This window comes from Tachysurus fulvidraco, chromosome 5 (genome assembly GCF_022655615.1).
Source record: "Tachysurus fulvidraco isolate hzauxx_2018 chromosome 5, HZAU_PFXX_2.0, whole genome shotgun sequence".
Lineage (NCBI taxonomy): Eukaryota > Metazoa > Chordata > Actinopteri > Siluriformes > Bagridae > Tachysurus > Tachysurus fulvidraco.
In genome coordinates, this window is record NC_062522.1 from 22,464,494 (window position 1) to 22,488,832 (window position 24,339).

The 24,339-nt window shown below is 36.9% G+C and overlaps 2 protein-coding genes across 2 annotated transcripts; both read right to left on the reverse strand.

The window, feature by feature from the left end:
* Positions 1 to 646: 646 nt before the first annotated feature.
* Positions 647 to 16,077, reverse strand: arl8ba (ADP-ribosylation factor-like 8Ba). The gene is made up of 7 exons (XM_027146977.2): positions 15,823 to 16,077; positions 7,162 to 7,242; positions 6,969 to 7,042; positions 4,535 to 4,628; positions 4,390 to 4,457; positions 2,497 to 2,567; positions 647 to 1,811 (listed from the first exon to the last, which is right to left on the reverse strand). The coding sequence occupies exons 1-7, from the start codon at positions 15,943 to 15,945 to the stop codon at positions 1,762 to 1,764; spliced, it is 561 nt and encodes a 186-aa protein (XP_027002778.1). The 5' UTR covers positions 15,946 to 16,077; the 3' UTR covers positions 647 to 1,761.
* Positions 16,078 to 20,178: 4,101 nt separating this feature from the next.
* On the reverse strand, positions 20,179 to 23,700 carry tnfrsf18 (tumor necrosis factor receptor superfamily, member 18). The gene is made up of 6 exons (XM_027146330.2): positions 23,517 to 23,700; positions 22,997 to 23,164; positions 22,638 to 22,725; positions 22,477 to 22,547; positions 21,679 to 21,825; positions 20,179 to 20,948 (listed from the first exon to the last, which is right to left on the reverse strand). Exons 1-6 carry the CDS (start codon positions 23,650 to 23,652, stop codon positions 20,863 to 20,865), a joined length of 696 nt encoding a protein of 231 aa, XP_027002131.2. The 5' UTR covers positions 23,653 to 23,700; the 3' UTR covers positions 20,179 to 20,862.
* Between the last annotated feature and the right edge of the window lie 639 nt (positions 23,701 to 24,339).

Consider the following 24,339-nt stretch of genomic DNA (forward strand, 5'->3'; position numbering starts at 1 on the left):
TGCTTCTCACAGGCAAAATACCTTCAATAGCAGGCTAGTGTGGTATCCATCAAAGCATCTCACTCTTCAAAAATGTACAGTTTGAAACAGCAATTCAATATTTTATTCATTATATTTATTTACAATAAAAAATGTATATGCTATGTAGCATATAAATTTTTTTTATATGCTATGTAGCATGATTTTACATTTTCCCCACAGTCCTAGTAAAATCTCACTAGTTGGAGCAAGTCAGATCTAATGTGATGTCTAATGTTACCTCTGACAGAGTATATAAAAATTTTTTTAGAATTCAGCCACAAATTACACACAACTGCATGTTTGCATGTGTTGAGTCTGTGTGGGCTTCCCCTCAACTTAGTGGTCCCTTAGTGGATTTTTGTACGCATTTTTGCCCCATCTATTGTATACATCAACTGAGATGCCTGGTTTCAATTTCCAATGCATTATTTTAGTACTTGTGCACATCAAGTCACTACCCTTGAGAAGAAATCATACTTTTACAAGCAGATTTATGTTTAATGTTATAGCAACATGCTCGGCCAGTATACCTACAGTCCCAAGCTCACATATGTTGCCAAGCCTTGGAAAGCTGTGCCGTTTGGTGAAGAAGTGCTATAAACAGCATGAAAAAGTAGTACCCGTCTCATGTGCCTTTTTCTTTATTCATATGTACTTTGGGATTCAACATTTGAAATTATTAGAGTTATGCGAGACACTTCATCAACAGGTGTTGGACTATTAAAATAACAATTAACATTTTTAACAATCTCCAAGAAACACATCTTTAACTTTGTTAATTTGGTTGTGTAAGAGATTTACTTAGGTTGAGTTAATTTACAAAATATGCTTTTCTTTCAGATGTCAAGAATTATTTATTGGTATATATTTACAAAAGTGCATTGATAGTGAGGGCTTCAAATATTTTTCTCTTCACAGAGATGTTCAGATTAGCAACTGGTACAACGATCTACCTTAAAAGCATGCCGATTATATTGGTTTTGATTTCTTTATAGGTGAATGGGGTTCTAGGCAGACCCACCTAGCATACTGTTACTCTTCAGGGTGACGTCTGCTGCACAAGGCACTTTGAACTTTGCTGCCTCTCTCTTCCAGCTTACCCACAGCAAGACATCATTGAGTTGAATGAAAGACTACACCTAACCCTTTAATACATTCACTTAAATATATTTCTGCTCAACATAGTAAAAAATAGTTACGTGATCAATATTTGTACATACGTGTCAAGATATTTTTGCTGACTTCTCAAATCACTCCTTAATTAAATATAATAAACTGCTTTCTCTGGAGAAATCTTTTGGCCAGAAGAAGAGAGAGCAAGACAGAGAGAGGCAACAGTCATACACAATTACATTCTCACATGAGCAAGACCTGGTATACTTTAGTGAGGGGAGGAAAAAACAGAAATGTCTTTAATTTCCCATGATTTGGAAATAGGACTGACTGGAGGTTTAAATCCCTTAAGAAAATGAAGCTAGTTTGTAGAATAGAGAAAGCCGAGCTTTTGTTTTAGCAGGTGGGAGATCTTCTCAAAAAGGAGGAGGAGTTGGCTGAAAACTGCAGGCTTACATCATTTAGCGATAGGTTCAGAAGGCTGGCTCTTGGCAATGATGGGTGTGATATGGATATCTGCGACCAACTGTGGTGGAAATAGTGTGATGCGACGACTGTACAGTTTCACAGAGTAAGCAGGATGGGTGTGAGAGGAACGTGTCAGCACGTGAATCTTAAACACGGCTTTCAACTTCTCCGCGTTTTCGAATGCTGGATTAGCCACTGCAGTGTGATGTCTAGGAGGAACAGGAGAAAGAACAGTTACAATAGATAGAAACAAAGGCTTAATAGCCAACATGATAATGATAATTCATGCTTTATTTACAATAATGAACATAAAGCATGAATAATCCAGCACTGTATTTTACAGTTGCACAAGGGCCGTTTTCCACAACCATGCTACGGTTGTGCATCACCAAACGTCTAACACCAATACAAGATTTCCTCTTGTCGTTTGAATGAGGGCTGTTTATCTTCAGGAGCTGTATTTTGTCAATTAAATAAGAGCTTACAAAAAGTGACTGGATGACAATTTTTCTACATTTATTTCATTAAATGTTGCTTTTTAACCAGATTTTTTAGACTAAATACAATGACTTATGGCTGCTGGATAAAACAAATTCAAATGTCACCATCTCTGGTTACAAAATCCTTTTACATACTATTCTGGTAGAACATTTCATAACAACATATTGAGCTCAGTACTCAAACTTCGTTCGTGCCTGTGGTTAGGGTTTAATGAACTGCTCTCAGTCAGTGTATAATGTATATAAAGATTCTGACAAGCAACCGAGAGAAATGATAACTGCTTAAAGCAATTGGCTCTCTATAGTAATCCAAGCTATTCTTAAGACATTTCTCCAAACATCCTATCCAGTTTCTTAAATGGTAGCATTAACACTAAAGCTGACTGTTGCTTACCAATGTTATCTTTCTCTTTGCAGGAAATGGAGTAACAGCAGATCTCCCTGTCTTGAATAGCAGACAAATTCCTGGTGGGAAAAAAAATAAATGACAGAAAATCCATTAGTATGTATATTTGTAGGATCACTTGGGCCAGTATTCTTCAGTTGATATAAATTTGTTTTAGCTGCCTGAATTCACAGCATATACAATACACCATACTCTTCCTAATTATTATGCAATGTTTTCATGAATGAAATTATTTGCCTATTATTTCTACACACAAAAAAAAAGAAAGAAAAATCATCCCTGCAAAACATTCTGAGCAGTCTACACACAACAAGGGTTTGTCCTGTAGCATGCGGACATTTAGCAAAAATGTCACTATCAATAAGATACAAATAAGGTTTCTAAAGCAACTCTAAATGTATTTTCATTTTTATTCTTCTGTAGTGTGTGACCCATGTACATGAGCAAGTATTCAAAGCATATTTGCTCTAAAAAAATATATATAAAACACAATTAGTGTTGGCTACCAGTATTCTTGTACTGAATATTGCTTGTGAGCTTCTGAAAATTTCCAACCACAAGCCATAGATGAATCCCAGAATTACATGCAGACCTTCCCAGATACACATGACACAAATTTCTTTCATCATCATAGTGGACAGTGTGTTTTGGTTTAAACACGGACAATGTAGACCCAAAGAACAATCCAAACCTATTATATATATATATATATATATATATATACATATATATGTATATATATATATATATATATAGTAGTTTAAAAACCCCCAGCAGAGTTATATATTTAAATATTACATACAACCAAAGATGGCAATGCTTCCTTTCAAAACAAGACTTTTTCTCTTTCTGTGCTAAAAGATGTATGCAGTAGATACACAGTACCCAGAGGCTGAGAGTCACCTCAATCTGCATCATGGTGCTGTGATCTGAATCACCACTCACCATTACTTAAATGTCAATGACAAAACAATGAAAAGGAAAGATGTGAAACCTACAGGCCTACATTTCTTGATGTGGGAATTTAGAGTTGAGTCCCACAACAAGCATAAATGCATAGTAAGTAATGCATTTACAGTTGTGAAAACCAACAAAACTCAATTTACTTCTATAACGCTTTTAAAAATGGACGTTGTCTCAAAGCAGCTTTATAGAACAAAATATTCACGATTTAATATTAGATTTTAATTGGTTGGTATTTATCCCCAATGAGCAAGCCTGTCCGTGTTTCTAGAAAATAAATATACATACATACATACATAAATACAAAACACACATCTACATACAGTTAGTTGACGGCATTAGATAAACCCAGCTTAAACCTCTGTTCACTAGTCATTGTCATTGCTCTTCTTCTTTCTCTCTTACTGAAAGTGTGATTCACTGGAATATATGCCAATCACCTCATCAACCATGGTTCAAAATATTGGTCTATTCTTAATGCCAACGTTAATGCTCCTTATTTATTCTAATTCAAAATTTACATGTATAGCACTTTGTCTCACAGCAGCTTTACAGAGCATAAACATAATATAAATGTATTATGGTATTAAGATACAAGATATTATTAGTCCACCTTATTCTTTTTATTGTACATCACTGTAGTTATCTAGAATTCTACTGTAGATAATATCTGGTTCAAAGCTTGTTCTCACCTAAGCAGTGACACTGTTTTTTAATAACCCCAGAATCACAGTGGTACAGACACACTGCTCATAACTACAGACTACACACTCAGTGTCTAATACCTACAAAGGGCATATATTTTGTATCCTCAATTTTGTATTTTGTAGTTTTGTGAGAAACTAATAAAAGTGTCCACTGAATTTATACATAAAGCCAACGTTAAAGCTGGTTTATATAAATCGATTTTGAACTTACATTTTTTCAATAAGCTGTTTCTCATCCAGTGCATTAGGTAGATCCCTCTTGTTACCAAGTACCAATACCTGAAATACAATGTTTTAAAGATTAATGGCTTGGCAGGAGGCAGAATCTTCAACAGTGTTACAGTTGTGAGACTTACAGGGATTCCTTGTAACTGTGGCTTGTCTAACAGATTATGCAGCTCGTTCCTGGAAGCTTCTACTTTGTCTCGATCCGCTGCATCCACCATGTACCTTTAGTGGGAGAATAAACAGTGTCAAAAATATGACAAAGTGTCAAATTACAATAGCATGCAAGTACACTAAAGTAATCCTACAGTATTCAACCCCCCCTAAAACTTCAGATTCGTCTTTATAACAAATTATAAATGCAGGAATCGGGCATAAAATTCTATCTAAGGGGTTGGATATAAAAGTAAGCACTGTTAGGTTAATAGTGAGAAGTAGAAACTGTCTCACAACATCTAAGCACCACCTAGACAATTATGTCCCTCAAAACTCAGCCCATAATCTAGACAGAGCCCGGTGAGAGAAATCACAGTGACCGATAATCACCCTGAAGTGGTTAGACAGTACAGTGGAGGTGCACCAATCACCAGCTCTATAATTGCTGGCTAAATATAAATGTAAGCTTAAAAAAAAAAAAATCAAGTGGGTTTTTATTGTCATTCCTCTATTTAGCTATATACAATGGAATGAAAAAAGTATTTTCTCTGTACCAGGGTGAAACGAATTTACAGGACTTCAGTACATTACAGTACAGAAGGCTTCAGAAATGTGTGAGATGAGTTCAGGACAATACACAGGGCTGTAAACTCTAAACCACCGCAAAAATAAGTTCTGTAATAAAAAGTGTATGATGTACGTGCTCTGTAAAGTACAGTGTGCAGTCATATTTACCAGCAGGGTGCTGAATAAACTAAGGAGGAACTTATTTCCTCAAGGAGGAAACTGTTGCAGAGTCTTCTGGTGTCAATAAATTAAAAAAAAAAAAAAAAAAAAAAAAAAACTCCTGTATCTTCTACCAGATGACAGAGCATAGGAGAGGGGTCATTTTCAATATGATGATAGGTAGAGAGACCCTTATAGAGAAACGATATGTACACTGGACAGAAAACAGTTTTTGTGTATTCTATATTATGTATTGTATTGTTTATTCACTATGTACTGTGTCAGCTATATATGGTAGAAATGACAATAAAAGCTACTTGACTTTTTTTTTTTTTTTTTTTACAGTTGTTCGTAAAGGGCCTTGTGTTCAGGCAATTTGCAGTTTCCCTACCACATGCTGAGAAATCTAGTAAGAATGCTCTCTATCAGCCCTCTGTAGAAGGTGAGGAGGATGGGAGGAATGAACTTTCTTCAACCTTTGTATGAATTAGAGAAGCTGCTGGCTATTTTTTCACTAGGCAGGTAGTCGTGAGAATCCAATTGCTGTCATCATTCATGTGAACACAAAGAGACTTGGAGCTTTTATTTTCTCTCCTCTGTACACTAACATTTACATCATATGGCAGACAACCTTATAAGCTAATTCTCATTTGTGCAAATGGGCAGTTAAGGGCCTTTATCAAGGGCCAAACAATGGCAGCCTGGTAGTCTTTGGCCAATGCTATGAATGTAAACGTAGAGACAGATTATTGTCTGTGTCTTACAGGCTGTGGGATGATTCACCTTCACTCCATTCTGATGAGACCCACACCTGTGGTGTCTACAGCAAAATATCCTTTGAACTGCACTTTGCAACACAGTCATGAGTCAGCAAAGGATTGAGCATACGGTCCTGGAAAGTACCGGTGTTCAAGATTTTGTGCTGAGACCAAGACAAAGGAAACAAAAAAAAAAAAACTAAAGCTTGGGAGGATCTCCACCTTTCCACAGAATACCGGTTCCATCCACACAGCTAAATCAATGTAGAAAAACAAAAAGATGAATGCTTTACAGGAGCCAAGGCAAAGTCCAGATATGTGGCTCCATTTGAAAACTACAGCCACCAAACAACATCCAACCAACCTGCAGAATCTGGATTAAATCTGTCATTTAAAATAGATGGAAAAACATGATGAAGGGGTTGAACAGATGCAAACATCATTTTGTATTAATTTTTTCTCTCTCTTTTCCTTATATCTGCTGGCAAATAATTGAATTTTAAGAGCATGATGTTTTGTGACGAATGACTGATATCTAAATCTGTGGGTTGAACAGTTTTACAAGGCATTCTAGGTATTTCTTTTTTCAGGTGTCCCTTACTGCATCACTGCCAGTCACACACCAGGCAATTTGGTATTAGAACAGGAACTAGCAAGCGTTTTTCTGTGAATACTTCATCTTCTGGGTAGCACTACACAGTGTACAGTACCAATAAAAACCTGCAACAAGGTATTCTTAGAACTGTTGTTTTTTTACCCCCAGCAATATGACATAAGTGTCTGTAGATATTTTTGTAAATGTAAATATTTTTGTAAATTTTCTAAATGACTATTTACTCAATTAACTGGTACTGTACATTAAGAATCTGAGCTGTATTTTCAATAGTATATTCATAAGCAATATGGAAGAAAACCAGACACTCACACGATGGCGTTTACTCCTCGACAGTACCGTTCCCACATGCTCCTAAACCTGGGTTGTCCTCCTATATCCCAAATCTTGAGAGAATGACCACATCAGATTAGACTGAAGCATACATATCATCTTTTAAGTCCTAGTCCTGTGCATGCATTACAATAGAGATTTGCTACAGAAGACATGAAGTGGGAAACCGTACCTTAATTGTGACATTTCCTTTTGTGACCTTCCGCATGTTGAATCCAACTGTTGGAATCATGTCTTCGCTGAATTGTCCAGACTAAAAATTAAACGGAGGGGGGAAAAAGGCTTCTGATTACAGGTTCCATTAGCCTCAACACTGTATTTTCTTGTATTTCTCTGTTGACTTATTTTTATGATTAAACATACTAACAACTGCAAGAGAAATAATGACATTGGTATTCTCAATTAGTTGTCAAATGTTTTTCCAGCTGCCAAATTTAACCTCAAATAGGAATATAAAGTATCACAATTCTGATTTACTTGATCTCTTTTTGAAGATGAATAACCATGATCTTATCTATATCCTGTTAGCACAGCGGTACACATGACAGAGTGTTTCTCTGCATTTTAACTGATGGGAATAAGCAATAATCCAAAACTTTACACCACATTGTTTTTAAGGATGCTATTTAGACAGTTTTTATTGTCTTTAGACTACAATAAATGTTTTATAAGCCATATATATCATTGGGAAGTTAGTTTCAATCCTGATGTGTATGTATCACAATATATTACAATCATTGCCTTGTACACAAACACTATACATGCATATGTTCATACACTAGCTGGTCCCATTTTAGTTGCCGTAACAGCCTCCACTCGTCTAGAAAGGATTTAAACTGAATTTTGAAACATTGCTCTGGGGATTTTTGCCAATGAAGCCACGGGAGTTTCAGCTCATTGTATGTAGACTACTCTAGGTTGTAAACAGTAACCTTGGCAACTCATATCTTCATGGAGCCTGCTTTGTGCAGCGTCATGCTGGAACATGTTTGGGCCTTTAAGTTCCAGTGAAGGAAAATCCACAGAGTACCAAGACATCATAGACAATTCTGTTCTTCCACCGTTGTGGCATCAATACACAGCAGTGCACAACCACATATTTTACCAAGATTGGTGTGACCTGTACAGAGCCTTGACCTCAACCCCACTGAACACATTTGGTATGAACTGTAATGCTAACTGTGTGACAGGTCTTTTGTGGCTGAAAGTCAAGTCAAGCCCAGAAGCTTTTGGTGTCAATTTAACCATATATAGCTGACGCAGTACGCAGAAAGGGCAAATGCCCATAGCCATGCTCCAAAATCTACTGGATAGCCTTTCCATAACTGTGGAAACTGTTATAAAAGCAAAAGTGGAGAGCAACACCATGGAATGGGCACATATTGGTGTGATTGTTAGGTGTCCACATACTTTTGGCCATATAATGCAGACAGATAACAAATTATTGAGTTTAGGGACTTGGGGTGCATGAGATCAGATTTTCTCCGAGTCCTTCATTGTCTAATACTGAAACTGCCAGACACAGGAACAGATTCTTCCCCCGGGTAATCACCCTGATCAACAACTCACCATAATTATATTCCCTGCTTCATATCAATAAGTACTGCATTATCAGGACTGTCAGTCATCAAATCATCTGTATATATATTACACACATTACTGCTTCGACAAATTGTACAGAAAGCATAATATTGCACAATATTGTTATTTGCACTCCCACACTACGTACAGAACACTATGTTCATATTCTATATTCATATTTAATACTCATCCTGTCTATATTGTAACTCATCGTCTTGTATAGTTTGTATAGTATAGTGTTATTTACGTCTGTACTTTTGAGTGTCACAAACAGCTGGAACCAAATTACTTGTGTGTGTCAACACACTTGGCCAATAAACCCGATTCTGATTCTGTTATGCATCAACAAAAAATCCAGAGATGTTAGACAATACTGGAATTTTTGAGTATTTTCCTAGTGACAGTTATACGTCAACTGGGAAACTGGGGCTAAAAACATGAAGTGTGTACTAGACCTCATGCAGAGTTCTGCAGTCTTTTTAATACATTTTAAAGACCTGGCCAAAAATGAATGCCAAACCAAACTTAAAGAAAAAGCGTTCCTGAACTGATATTATTTATTTATTTTTTGGTTGCATTTCAACCAAAAAATTTTTTTTTAGAGTTTTAGAATTTTAGAAAAAATTTTTAGAGTTTCCCAAAAGAAAAAAAAATGACAAATACTTCAAACCCATTCTACTGGGGAAAAAAAGTCCGGTACATTTATAACCTAATCAACTTATTGAGAAAAAAAATACAAGATTTTGATAGGAAATTATTAGAATTATTAGATTTTGATTTCCTTACATTTTAAACTCTTACTTTAATACAATGGATAAAATCAGCATGTTTAAGATCCTACTTCGTGTACTTTGTGAAGTACTTCATGTACTTTTTGTTGTTAGGTAAGTGTGATTTCCTCATTTTACAAAATGAACTTTAGTTTATTTCAGTCAGTTTGTAATCTGCTAGCAAAATGTCTGCAATATATCTTCTCAATCATATGAATGATATCGCTGTCAGAACAGGTGAGTGCTTGCACACTATTTTACAGATAACAAAAAAGACAAATGTTTAAATGACATCATAAAATTGTGAAATGTTATTCTAGAGAATTCAATGGGTTAACTGCTTTAAAATTGGGTATTTTTTTAGTAATGAAATAATATAAAACTGTCAACAGTTCCAAATGACTTTTAGCTCAGCTGATAAGGTACCGAGGTGGATGATGCTGATAATAAGAGTGAGTTAATGTTTCCTACTGTAGACTTATAATCTGTGATTTTGTGTCTTTCCAGTGGAGTCTGAATGGAGACTTTAAATAAGATTTCTTCCATTTTCACTTTTGAAGTGAGCAAACATTAAAAAGCTAAAACACTATTTTAGGCTACATGCAAAGAAGAAACAAGAAAAGACTGAGAATGAAGCTCTCTCTCTCTCTCTCTCTCTCTCTCTCTCTCTCTATATATATATATATATATATATATATTGTGTGTGTGTGTTCACTTTTACCCATATTGGGATTAAGTGACATTTTATCTAAACTCCTCAGCCCCGGGGAACAAAATATTTTTCACATGTATAGGGTTTTTTTTTGGTATGACATGTCACCTTGACGATGTCACCTTGACGATGATCATAGTACCACAAGCAATGGTCTAAGAAACCTGATATACATGAAAGCGCACACAAAAAAAAATCGAAACATTTTTTGTGGGACATATAAAAGGCTTATAAAAGGTGAACATGAGCGTACATCATGACAGAAAATATGCTTGTGCTGCACCCAAGACTTCAGAGAAATCTGACTTTCTAATCACATCAACATAACCAAGTGGTTTCTTTGCAAGTGTTCGTACAGATGGTGAACAGATGCAAAACTGTAAAAAGAAAGAAAAAAGAAAAGAAAAGGAGATGCGAGTTTTAGTTAGGGTAGGCATTTATCAAACGATTTTTCCCACGTTATCAGTGCAGCAGAACATTGATAAAAACACTAGTGTGTATTTTCAAACAAAGGTATATCTTGTGCCATTCACATCTTGAGACTTGTGCAAATGTTTTAGGCAGGTGTGAAGAAATACTGCAATAGAAAACAGAAATGTTTTCAAAAACATATATTCATTGCTTTTTTCAATTTACAAAAGAAGAAAATGTTGAGGACCTCGGAAATGCAGCGAATGCAAGACACATCATGCTTAATTCCCTTCAACATCAGATGATGTCCAGCAGTGCCATCGGCAAAGAACTGGCGGAAACCAGTGGGGCCCACGTACACACAATCACTGTCCAGAGAAGTGTGGCCAAATGTAGGCTTCCTGGCAGAAATTTGTGCAAAATGAAATACCTCCGGCATGCAAACAAGGCTAAGTGACTAAATTATGCACGAAAACACAGGAATGTGTGTGTAGAAAAATGCTAGTAAGTGCTCTGGTCTGATGAGCAGGAGGCAGGTTGTTTGCCAAAGGGCTGGAGAGTGCTATAATACTGAATGTCTACAGGCAACAGTGAAGCATGGTGAAGGTTCCTTGCAAGTTTGGGGCTGCATTTCTGCAAATGGAGTTGGAGAGTTGTTCAGGATTAATGGTGTCCTTAACGCTGAGAAATACAAGCAGATACTTGTCCATAATGCAGGGAGAGGCATCTGAATGTCCCCAAATTATTCTGCAACAGGCCAGTGACCCTAGGCATACAGCCAATGCCATTAAGATCTATTTTCAGGATACAGAAGCACAAGGAGCCCTGGAAGTGATGGTTTTGACCCCCACAGAGCCCTGAGCTCATCATGATGTCTGTCTGGGATCAGATGGAGAGATAGGATTTGGGGCAGCCTACATTCAAAGATGATCTGTGGTTAGTTCCTCAAGATGTTTGGAAAAACCTACCTGCTGACTTCCTTTAAAAACTGGGGGCAAGTGTACCTAGAAGAATTGATGCAGTTTTCCTCGCACCAAATACTGATTTGATCAGGATCTCTTTAAAAAAAAAGGTTTGAACAGTACTGTATATCTTGTGCCAATAAAATGTATAGTCTTGTAAATGAGCAGACTTGACAATACAGGAAAATCAAACGTAGTACCTCGCTTTTGAGCTTGTGGTAATTACTCCGAATTGATCATTAAGTTCCCCTTGAACGTAGAAAGCTCAGTAATGTGAGGACTGTGATGTGTTTAATGTGTCATAAGTACAAAGGGTTGTGTCAATTTCTTAGCCACTGTGCACATAATACCACATGACTAAAGAAGTAACATGACTCACACTGCATCAACCTAAGTGGCTGTGTGCGTCTTGTGACTAACAGAAACCTCCCACTCGCCAAATCTGAACATAAACCAATATATGTGTGTACAAATGTGAGTGCAAGCACACGCACATGCTCACACATACACGCACACCTATAGTAAAGGCATTAAGGCTATAAGGTGTGATCAAAATGAGCATAAACCATATGTCAGGTTTGGGGTGAGAGCAGAGCCAATTTTAATATTTTTACTTTAAAAAAAAGTTATATATTTTACTAAACTGAGCCTCAATTCAGTCTAATGTGAAAATATGCACTGTGCTGTGTTATTCATCTTGCAACAATACAAATCCCCCTCAGGATCAGTAAAGGTCTTATCTATATACTGTGCATTTGTACAGCGCTGCCCTGAAACATAAACTTCAGGACTAATACAACCTTTTAAATCCTGGCTATGATCAATAAGAGAAGACCGGTTTAAGCCGCTACATTACTACAATGCCACATCACTGAAGTCAAATGTCTCAGTCAGGTGTTCTGTGGTGAAGTCATTTTCCCTTTGCAGAAGAGGAAACTTGGAGTGACCAAACAGTATATAAGAGACAAGATCTACTCCAAAATTATTTCACAATTTTGGGTTGTTTCCACATATGACACACAGTAACAGGAACTAATCACAACAGATACTGACTCTCAAATGTATTCTTCAAATAAAATAATTAGCCACAAATCGATAGCATCGCCATAAGATACTGAAAGCTTTTCAGTACCTTTTAAACACTACAGTACATGGCAAGTATAAAATATTCAATACTTTCGATACTTTAGACACTGACGTTGCATTTTGCAATAACTGCTTAATTTGACTTTCTTGTGGCTACAGCAGATTTCAAAGAGGTTGATCATGTTGCTGAGGACAGACAGTGAACACACTCAACCAAACCAGTATAGAAAAGGTGTATCTCCATTTCAAAGCAGATATTATGAAGGTCCCGGGAATTCACCAGGAATCCAGAGGGTCCCACAAAATAATGTCATATTGAGCAGGTGGCCAGGTCCAAAGTTTTTGCAGCTGTCAGCAACACATGTACTGTTTGCCTTCGTTCTTTCAACAATTGCTTTAGAATGGGTCAGTGGTTTAAATAAATAATTCTTAATATTTCAGGAAATATGACAAAAAATATATTTGCTAAAAAAATTGCATGGGCTCGTGATGAATGGACGGAGGGATGGATGGTCAGAATTCCTCCAACTTCACTGCCACACCACTTTAATAAGTATTTAACAGATGGATGATTAATGTATATTTCTGTGACTCATGAAGCTTGAGACACTGATTTTGCTTCCTCACAACTGCCATTCCAACAGATTATGTTTTTATTTTATTTACTTCCTCATAAATGCCATTTTTAACATAATTTTGAAAGAGCTTGCTGATCAAACCAGAGATGGGCACTGAACATGTGAAACAAATTAGTGCCGTCTGGAAAAAGGTACCGAAGCATTCGGGCCCTCACGACCAGACTGCGTAACAGTTTCTTCCCACAAGCCATCAGACTTCTCAATAACCGAACTGTACTATACTGAGCACAACATACACACACATCATCTGTATGGACTGCACAGACCCTCACAAAACACACACACTGTTTTGCACACTTTTCTGCTGTTTTTGCACATATTGGACAATATCTCAGTCATCTGCTGTTTTTTGCACAACTCCATATATAATCCAAAGGACCTGCTGCTAAGAACCTGCTGCTGTTCATTCTTTTACTGCACAAAATACTGTTTGAACATTCAGTATTTACACTGGTCGGTCGGCGCTGTTTCTGTTACTGTTTATTGTCTTTTGTGTATTGCATTTTTTGTACTTTTTGTATTGTCTTGTAACTTAATGTCTGCACTGTTTTTTGTCCTGCACTGTCTTTTGTCCTGCACTGTCTTGCTTGTCTTGTCCTGCACTGTTTGCACCAGGTTGCACAGTTGCACTTTATGTGGCTAAGACTACTTACATGTCCTTAGCCCTGTCTTTGTTTTATGTAGCACCTTGATCCTGGAGAAACGTTGTCTCATTTCACTGTGTACTGCAACAGCTATATATGGTTGAAATGACAATAAAAAGCTTTTTGACTCTTGACTCTTGAAGTAATGCAGTTAAGCAGTGCATGCACACTACACGTGGAGTGACTGTCTCCATATTCACCTTCGTTTAATAGCACAGCTCAAACTCATACATTATTGGCTGCAAAATGACATTTTTCTACAGATCTTTAAAAAGTGTATTTGACAACATTGCTTCGACAGCAACAACCTGCCTCCTTAGTCCTGACTGACCAGCAAATCAATGTCTATAAACTCGAATACCTAGACATATTAAAAGAATACATCCGTGCTTATAAAAATCCAGAAATTATAAAATGTTAAGTTTTCAATTCCTTTACTTTCTTGTTTATACATTTCTGGCCAAACAGGTATATCTAGCTATTGAGAATCACGACAGTACGGCTGATATCAAAGTCAAAAACTGTGAAACCCTGCTTTTCTGTCCTGTAGATGCACAATAACAGGCTTCTGCTAGTTTGTCTGCTATCGGGCCACTCTGAAAAAAAAAAATCTCCAATCACAGGACGCCGATCACCTGATAATACCCTGCCATATCAACCATACCACTATTACCTATGTCGGATAAACCATATTACAGACGTGTCATGTTTTTAAGACCATAACTTTCGGTACAGTTCACTGTATATACACACACATCACTAACCTAAACAAAAGAGGAACATGGTGGTGCACGTTATCTTTTTTTTCCATCAAGCTTACAGGTGTTCAAAAATAGCAGTTTTTGACAAGTTATTGTATACGTACATGGTCAACAAACCTTCCTTGAAAGCAGCTGAGTGTATTTATGACGACTTTTGTGTTTGGTTTTAACACCCCACTTCTTGCATACTGCTGCATGGACATTTTCATTCTGTGCATTTAGAATGATATTTACTGTAATAGTTTGTTTTTTTTAGTTTCTAAAAGGTTCCTCGGCATCAAAATATACATTTATAAAAGGCCTATAAATAGACGATATGGTCCGGGGGGACCATATATATATGGATTGGCAGATTTGACTTTGCATCGTAGTCTAATTTTGTTCCAGGATCTAAAAGCTTAAGCATTACTTATGCTTGTCTACGAGCACAAGGATGGCAAACCGCCAGACCTGTGTGTCCTGGACTGACGACGCAGTTCGACACAAAACAAACAAAGGAATGACGCAAGACTGAGACACCAAGACTGAATGAACATAACTGAGGTACTCGGAAACGCAGGTGCTTCACGCCAACAAACACCCTGCACACACCTCTGCAGTCTGCGTTACCCGTGATGTGATGTGTGCAGCTTTTAGCTCATTTCCTGAGTAAAATCATAAAGGCTGATGAATATGTTCACTTGACTTAACACCGCACACATTACATCATCAGGACAGTTACATGCTGTAACAAGAACTAGCAATGTACAGTCAGGAATACAGCTGTGTCCGAGGCCCTGTACGATCAGTTAAGATTAGCATGACACTGCCTGTTCCAAGCTAACTAGCTAGCTAGCTAATTAGCTAACTAGCTAGCTAGCTAATTAGCTAACCTACCACGTCTAGCTCGATACTATATGAATAATATCTGCTGTCTGCGAATGAGTTACAGCTACTAAGCTAGACGTGGAAAGACGACGTTATTATTATTTTTATAGCCAATGGCTAAATGACAGTTACAAGCTTTAGGCCACAGATAACCAAGCTAGCCAAGCTAAGCTAACCAAGCTAGCTAAGTTCTCTGGCTAAGGCTGGTTAACTAGCTGACAGCCAAGTGTTGCTGCTTCTTTACCAACATTCAGTGATAGTTTACATCTTAATGTTTTAGAGATTTGTAAAATATCTAGTTGCGTTCATGAGATGACATTCTTACACACGTATGAAACAGCGGGTTAGCATATGCTAGGTAGCTAAGCTAAAATACAAACAAGTGTGATGAAAACACTTACAGCTATCACATTGACAAACGTGGTTTTTCCCGAATACTGAAGCCCAACAAGCGTTAACTCCATCTCCTCCTTCCAAAACAGGGACTTGACCCAGTCTAGGAAACGGTTAATCAGCGCCAACATTTCCGCGACTGATAAATTCCACCACTTTGGCTTTGTTTTTCTCGGCGTTCTCGAACTGTGAGCGGTTGCTAGAGCGTAATGTTTGGGAGGAACTGCGGGCTTGTCATATGACCCTGATGCGATTACTATTACTGCTGCTCCGCACTGTTGCTCATTAAGTTCCTCTATCACTAAAAAGAGAAACGCTCTACAGTTGCAATCAATTCTTGAGATACATGGGAAATACGCAAAAATAATAAAATATTATATACATTTAAATGAATAATAATAATAATAATAATAATAATAATAATTAAAAAATAAATAAATAAATATGGTATAAATTACTTGTATTTAAACTATTTACTGTATAATAATACTATTAAAAATATTTATAATAATACTTGTGTGTTTAACAATATAAATTATAATAAACTATATAAATAAATTATTATAATTTGTATTAAAAAATCCATAAATTAAAATATAAAAATTACATTAAAGATAATATAAAAAAAATATTTTAAAAAACTAATTAAAAATAAATTTAGAAAGAAGCAGACGTACATTATACACATGTAATTATACAAATTATTTTCTTTGCATTGCCCAGTTTGTTAAGATGGGGTCAGAGAGACAGGGCCCCTAGAGCAGTAAAGGGTAATGTTTCTGCTCAAGGGACCAATAGTTGCAGCTTGGCAGTGCTGGGGTTTCATGTTCATAAATATAAAGAAAAACCCAAGACCTGCATCATGTGAACCACTGGACCTACCACGCTTATGTTCAGAATCAGAGTCAGGTTTATTGGCCAAAATCAGAATCAGAATCAGGTTTATTGGCCAAAATCAGAATCAGAATCAGGTTTATTAGCCAAGTGTGTTGACACACACAGGGAATTTGTTTCCAGTTGTTTGTGATTCTCAAAATTACAGACATAAAAAAGATTATACTATAATGTACATTCAGCTTGGACTAGACATGACAAGACAGTACAGACAACGTGAGACAATATAGACAGTACGAGTATTCATATATTCTCATATAAGAATACAGAATATATGACAGATCAGTAATGTAAATAAAGTGAGAGTGCATGCTAGTGCAAAAAGTATTGTGCAAAATTATGCTTTGGTACAATGTACAGCAGCAGTTGTGTGTGAAATATACGGATGATGTGATGACCGACAGTTCTGATAATGCAGTACTTATTATGGTGAGTTGTTATTCAGGGTGATTTCCTGTGGCAGTTTTGGTAAACAAAGTTCTGTAGGAAGGAAGGAGCTGAAAGAGGTTGTGTCCAGGGTGTGAAGGGTCAGTAGTGATCTTTCCTGCCAGGTTTCTGGTTCTTGTATGGTACAAGACCTAGGGAGTGGGCAGGAGGGCACCAATAATTTTTTTCTGCTGTTTTTACTGTGTGTTGCAGTCTGTTCCTGTCCTGTTTTGTTGCTGCTCCAAACTGCAGTGTAGAACTGCATCAATAGCTCCTGTGGCAGATATCCTCTGCTGGGCCTTTTTGATAGCAGAGGATGTCTGCCACACGAGCTGTTGATGCAGTTCTGAGCAATTTGGAGCAGCAACAAAACAGGACAGGAACAGACTGCAACACACAGTAAAAACAGCAGAAAAAATTATTGGTGCCCTCCTGCCCACTCCCTAGGTCTTGTACCATACAAGAACCAGAAACCTGGCAGGAAAGATCACTACTGACCCTTCACACCCTGGACACAACCTCTTTCTTGTTTTTATGTTGAACTCCCATTTCAGGTCTTAGGAAATGGTAATGCCCAGAAACTTGAAGGTCTCCACTGATGTCATAGGTCTGTTGGACATTGTGAGGGGGAGTAGTGTTGAGAAGTCCACTATCATCTCCAGCTGTTCTGACTGCACCACAGCACCAGCCACTTCACCTCCTGCTGGTATGCAGACTAGTCGCCATCTTGGATGAGACTGATGAGCGTAGTATCATCTGCAAATTTCAGGGGTTTAACAGTTGGGTCACTTGAAGTGCAGTCAGCAGTATGGAGGGAGAATAAGTGGGAAGAGGACACATCCCCAAGGAGCACCAGTGCTGACTGTTCGAATACTGGAGGTATTATCTCCCAGTATAACCTGTTATTTCGTGAGTGTCAGGAAGCTGGTGATCCACTGACAGATGGCAGGGGGTATAGAGAGCTTTAGGGGTATGGAGTGGAGAATGTGTGATGTTTGGTAAAGCAAACACAGAATATCACCACCTTTGTCATTTCTTTGTGTCAACAGTGTTGTATAAAGTATTAGAAAGCAATACTCAAGTAAAAGTACAAGTATCGTACTAGAAAAAGACTTTGGTAGAAGTGAAAGTTACCTTTTAGAATATTACTCAAGTAAAAGTCTTAAAGTATCTGATATTTACTGTACTTAAGTATCAAAAGTAATTTTCTGATATTGAATGTACTTAAGTATTTGAAGTAAAAGTAAAAAGTAAAATTTCAGTGATTTTCGGTAGGCATAAGAGCAGGGCGGGTCTAGGGTTTCATCTTTAGGGGGTTTTAGCCCTCAGTGAGAATTTAAAACAAGAAGAGTTTTATATTATATATTATATGACTACACAGTAAGCCAAAAGTTATGGTATTATTAAATGGCAAAAGTGGACACCAAAATTTTATGCATGATGTAATGATGCCAGTCTTGAATCAAATCAGTTCATGTATGTGTGCATTCTCTACAAACAGTGTGTCCAATGAATGCAGTCATTAATAAACAAATATTCACAATACAAAGACCAAATCAATAAATGTTATTTTTATTTAGTATTGAATGGATTGTTTGCATTAATATTTTGTTTGTGCTACAACTCTGGTAATAAGAATAGTGACAATTCACTGATTTTGGTTGCCGTCTTTGCGGCTTCACGCCGATTAACGTTATAGATAAACGCCTCCAGCTCTGACTGCGCGTGCACGCTGCGCGTACCTGTGCTTCTCCGTACAGCGTGCGGAGCGTAATGCAATCTAGGAGCAGTGATTCGCCAAATCTCCCTTATTACAGTCGCATTCATTCCTTCTGATTTTATTTTGTAGTAAAGAGTAATAAAGATGCTTAGTGGAAATATAACTCACAACCAGAGGAGGAAGGAGGCGGACCCGTACACAGGATAGCTTCAAATGAGTGGGGTTTAATAAATGATAAAGACAAATACAGTAAAATACAATGACGAGGACTAAACAATGACTAGACATGACGAAGGGTAAACGTAACTAATGAATCCCCCCCCCCCCGCGCGGCTCCCGAAGCGCCAAATCATGGCAAGATTCAGGAGGGGGGGGGGGGGGGGGGGAGGCACACGGCGAGGTAGAAGGGGGAGCAAGGACCACGGCAGATGGGGTGAACAAGAACCACGGCAATGGCAGGTGAGGGGAGCGAGGACCATGGTGAAGGCAGGTGAGGGGAGCAAGGACCACGACGAAGTAGGCGGCGGCGGGGGGGGGGGTCAAGGACCACGGCGAGGCAGGCAGGGGGAGCAGGGCACACGGCGGCGCAGCCAGAGGGGGCCGAGCGATGTCCACAGCCGAGCTTAGGGCCGAGGTGATGTCCTCATCTGAGCTGAAGGGCCGAGCGACATCCACCACCGAGCTGGAAGGCCGAGTGACATCCACTGCCGAGCTGAAGGGCTGAGCGACGTCCATCGCCAAGCTGAAGTGCCGAGCAGCGTCCCCATCGCTGCCATCGGCAACGTGGCTCACATTTATACACAGGACAATAATGACACAATGAGGAGCAGGTGTGGTGACAGGGAGGAGCAGACGAAGGCAGGGCAGACACGTGACGAGGAACGACAACAAACACATGTGGCCGAAAGTCTGTGCTGAACCCTGACAATAACGGAGTAAAAGTATACATTTTATCTAGGAAATGTAGTGGAGTAAAAGTTGACATAAATTTAAATAACGAAGTAAAGTACAGATACGTGAAATTTCTACTTAAGTACAGTAACGAAGTATTTGTACTCCGTTACATTACAACACTGTGTGTCAGATACCATATATATGTATTTATAGCATTAACAATTCTCAGGTGTTTTTCATCTACTACTCTGATTTTGTAAGTCATTGCACATATTATACTGTAGGTAATAATGCTTTAGCATTTGAAAATACTGTCTTTTATCTGCACTGATAAATAAATGATTCCGAAAATAAAAGTATTCCGAAATAGCTTTCTTTTATCCCAGCAGACTGAACACTAAATACTTAAAATAATGCAAAGCTACAATTATTTACTGTTTAATAACATTTAATGTTTAACTACATTCATTACAATATCATTATCATTGTAAATTGTTAATCGCTATTATTACATTATTATTGTGACATTTATTTTACTAATATTTAGACACTTTTTACTTAGTTTATACAAGTGTGGCAATATAATTCAGTTAGTTGCACAGTAATAAAGTGTATTAGAAAAAATGCTTTTTTAGCCAGAAACAATTGTAAGAGCAAAATGCAGAACACAACAATGCAGTGGTAAGTGCTAGTATGTGAGAATGCTACAAGAATTCACCACAAAACAGTCAAAAACACATTTCAGTCATATTCCATTACTTGACTATGTATATTATTTGTGTGTCTAAGCCAAAGTAACCTGGTTTACCTAAAAAAAAAAGGCAAGCAGAACATAACCACACAAGAAGAGACATAAAGCTGGTTTTGCATCAATGTTCAGATGTTGTGGGTGACTATATGTTTGGGGATTTGTTGAAGACTGTTGGGAAACATGCAGAGTTGATCATTGCAGTTTACTGTTTTTTTACTGTTACTGGTTTAAGGACTAGAAACACAGAGATGCCTGCTGCTATTTACACACGTTTCACAGCTCCAACCTAAAGCTTCAGAATGATTGGTTCCCTATTTGGACAGTGGATCTGTTTCTGATTTGATGTAGCTGAAACCACTAAGGTTACGCTTCTCCCATTTCTTCTTTTGACAGCTTGCAGCTTGTACACTCATCACAGGGCACTTTCAGGGAACTTGAGATTGGAAGTTCTGCAAAATGAAGTCAAAATTTCATTTAACACACATTTTGCTATGACACTATCACGGTAAATATGTTTTTACTAATCTCAAAATCACAATCTGTAGCTTGTACAACAATCTGTAGCTTGTTCCAACAATAAATGTCCGCTTTCACAGAGAGAGGCATTTTGACTGACACAGTGGCAGATGAACAAACAAAAAAACCATTTTCTTTAGTTTGTCAACAAAGACAAAATCACTTCTTTGTAAGATTCCATGGACTTGTTTTTTTTTGTTTGTTTTTTTGTTGCTCCAGTTATCACTCACTCCTGAAAGTTTATTGTATCATGGTGCTCATGATTTTGGTTTTCCATCTACGAACCAGAGCATGCATGTTCCATATCCTAAAAACTGTATCCAGAAAGTTGTACAAAATTTACAACTGGCCTGCATCTAAAGCTGAGACTACATTTCCAATGTAATGAGGTCATAGACTTACACAATGAATTTATTTATTTTCTTGCATTTCTGCAACCTATGATTTACTAAACCATAAGAATGCAACCTGCAGAATGGTTAAGTCATTTGAGCAAATGAAAACAAATTCCATACATATTTAGATTAAAGTACATAACATCTAATAACATCTATAAAAATTGTATATACTATGGTATTTTCTATGGTATCCAAGATGTATCTTGATGATACAGTATATTGTATTGTTTGATTGGTGGCCAAATAAATGTTTGCGGTCACTTACTTTTCAGTCTTCTCTGTTCATTGGGCCTTTTAATACAGATATAAATAAACATTGCCAGGCATCCCAAAACAGTGATAGCTAAACACACCACCAAGACATTAGTAGTCACCAAGCCATTAGTAATCACCAAGCCATTATTTTGTATATCTGTTAAGAAAAGACAGTTAAATGTGAGCCACCGAATGTATAACAATATATAACAAAAAAAATTCCATTGTTACTTATTAATTGCTAAAGAAGCTTAAAAAAATGTCATATTGATTAAGCATTTAAACTTGTATAACATTTTCAACAACTATATCAATTAAATTATTTAAAACTATCAGTTTCAATTTATACATCATTAAGGAAATAAAGATACGGCACAAATGTATTGTACAATATAGTATTTGGATAATATTTGTAGATTTCCACTTAACTGCCTAGTTAAATGCTGGTACACTCTTGTTTGTCACAGTTTGACAAAAGTAGAATTTCAGTTTGCATCATGATATTATAAATCATTTATGTCATCATGTCATACTTTAATAGGATTTCACTAAAACACTACATATATCATATATTACATTGTTATAACCCTTATAGTACAAAATACAAGGTTGGTTGTTTACATGAACTACTGTAAATGGTGCAGATTATTGCTTACTTGAGCATCATATGTTATGCATTAAAAAAATACTTTTTCTGCAAGAACATCTCATAATAAAATTACTCACAAAATAACTGCATGTTCTGTATCTATAAAGGAAACTGTAATGGCACCAGACCTTGCCTGATTGACTGATAAGATGTACTGACCTGAGGAACCACATCTTGCATTGTGAGTACTGTTTCCAGGAAATATTACTCTCAACCCATGTTTTCTGCAGCTGATTTTAGCAAAAAGGATCAGCGATTAGAATGTGCAGGAACATAACAAGAGTGGTGCAATTCTGGTTTTTAGTTGTAAATTGACTTACTCTAATATAGGCTTGCACATTTTGCCCTCCTCATCATTGTATGTTTGGTTTGGACATGATTTACATATGTATGTAAACTCATATAAACCTGTCAAAAGTGTAGACATTACATTCAGTTTTTTTGTTTGGTCAACTTTAATAGTCGATCAGTTGTTTGGTAAACTTTACAAACATTTTAAACCTTCACTTCAACTTATAGTCATCAACATACAGCTCAAGTATGGTATGAGTCAAAAGAAAATTCCCTTCAGAACCACAAATTACAGCCTGACCAAAGCCTTTTGGTCTTAGACACCCAGGCAGTGGAAAGAAGTTAGAGCATGATACAAAGTTTTGAGGAAAGTAATGTTTGCTCTTACCTATTCTGCTAAGTTCTTCTCCCCATTGGCAAAGTGGACTGGATAAACATTTAGAACATTTTTCATCTCCACACAAAGTATTATTACAGAAGCAGTGATCACCTTTTCCAGTGCACTCCTTACATAAACTCTGATCGTTTTTACTAAAGCCTAGTATGGGAAATTGACCTGTAAAACCACACACAAATCACAGATGATTAAAAATGATTAAAAAATGATCATAAATAATTAAAAAAAAATTATTTTATTATTCATTATTTTAAAAATGCTGATTTCTTGTAACAGTGAGATTTGATTGAAGGGTTTATTTGAATGTTTTGGTTTAGTATAATGCAGTAAATAGACCAAATTTTCTTCTTACAGAAAAAAAAATGAGAAAAGAAAAATGTCACTATAGTTATTTATAACTATAGTGAAATTTTTCTTTTCTCATTTTTTTACTTTTAATATTAATTTGAATTTAAATATGAGCATATTATTGATTACGATAACTGTATAATAACTATTATAACTGCCTTACCTGAAGGGCAGGTTTCACATCTCCCTCTATATACAAACTGAGTCCTCCAGTTACAGTCTAAAGCCTCTAAAGCCATGCACATGGATAAGACACAGCCTGTGGCAAACAGTATCGCATAGAGTTTCATACTGTCCATTTCAGCAACATACTGAAAGCTAATGCTGTTTATGCCGCTTATAAAGTGTCAGCGGTGTTAGTTTCTCAACCCACAAAGCTAGACCAAAGAAACTAGAGAGAGAGAGAGGGGAGGGAGTAAAAAGTGATTGTAGGTGGGGCTTATGAGAAAATAATGACGTGACTTCACATCACTTAGATGTGACTGCCTACCAGAGATTTGGATGTTTAATTAAACAAATGAAAATGTACAAAATTGAGTCAGCTGAGAATTGATTGATTAATGCATAAATGAAAAAAAAATTCAAATAAACCTCCTAGGGAATAGTTTAGACAAATGTGGTGGTGGCTTAATTATTAATGAATTATTACCAAACACCACTTTTTCAGCCCCATCAACTTGTTTGTGTTTATGTGACTTGTTTGTGGTGAATTTTAACAATTTTTTTTCCCATCAAAGCCATGACCTCTTATTTTAGACTAGTAGTTTTGGTGTGGTCATACTGAATAATTCAGCTTCACATTTCTACAGAAAGGAATGGTCAGAATGGCTGTACTATAATTGAAATAACAAAATAACCATAATCAACACTCACTAATGTTAAAAGCTTTTCACAGCTTGGAAATCTTCACCAGCAAATGTAATCAGCCTAAATGGTCAATAAGCTGCTTCCACAGAAACAGGAACAAAGTGTGTTGATTCCACTTG

Excerpts from the sequence above, each read along its gene's own strand:
- arl8ba (XM_027146977.2), bottom strand. The coding sequence starts at position 15,945 with ATGTTGGCGCTGATTAACCGTTTCCTAGACTGGGTCAAGTCCCTGTTT. Across the intron at positions 4,629-6,968 it reads CGAGGAGTAAACGCCATCGT|GTACATGGTGGATGCAGCGG; the intron begins GTGAGTGTCTGG and ends CTCCCACTAAAG. Across the intron at positions 1,812-2,496 it reads CAAAGAGAAAGATAACATTG|ACATCACACTGCAGTGGCTA; the intron begins GTAAGCAACAGT and ends TGTTCCTCCTAG.
- tnfrsf18 (XM_027146330.2), bottom strand. The coding sequence starts at position 23,652 with ATGGACAGTATGAAACTCTATGCGATACTGTTTGCCACAGGCTGTGTC. Across the intron at positions 21,826-22,476 it reads TGCAAGATGTGGTTCCTCAG|ATATACAAAATAATGGCTTG; the intron begins GTCAGTACATCT and ends TTTTCTTAACAG. Across the intron at positions 20,949-21,678 it reads TGAACAGAGAAGACTGAAAA|AACTTCCAATCTCAAGTTCC; the intron begins GTAAGTGACCGC and ends TTCATTTTGCAG.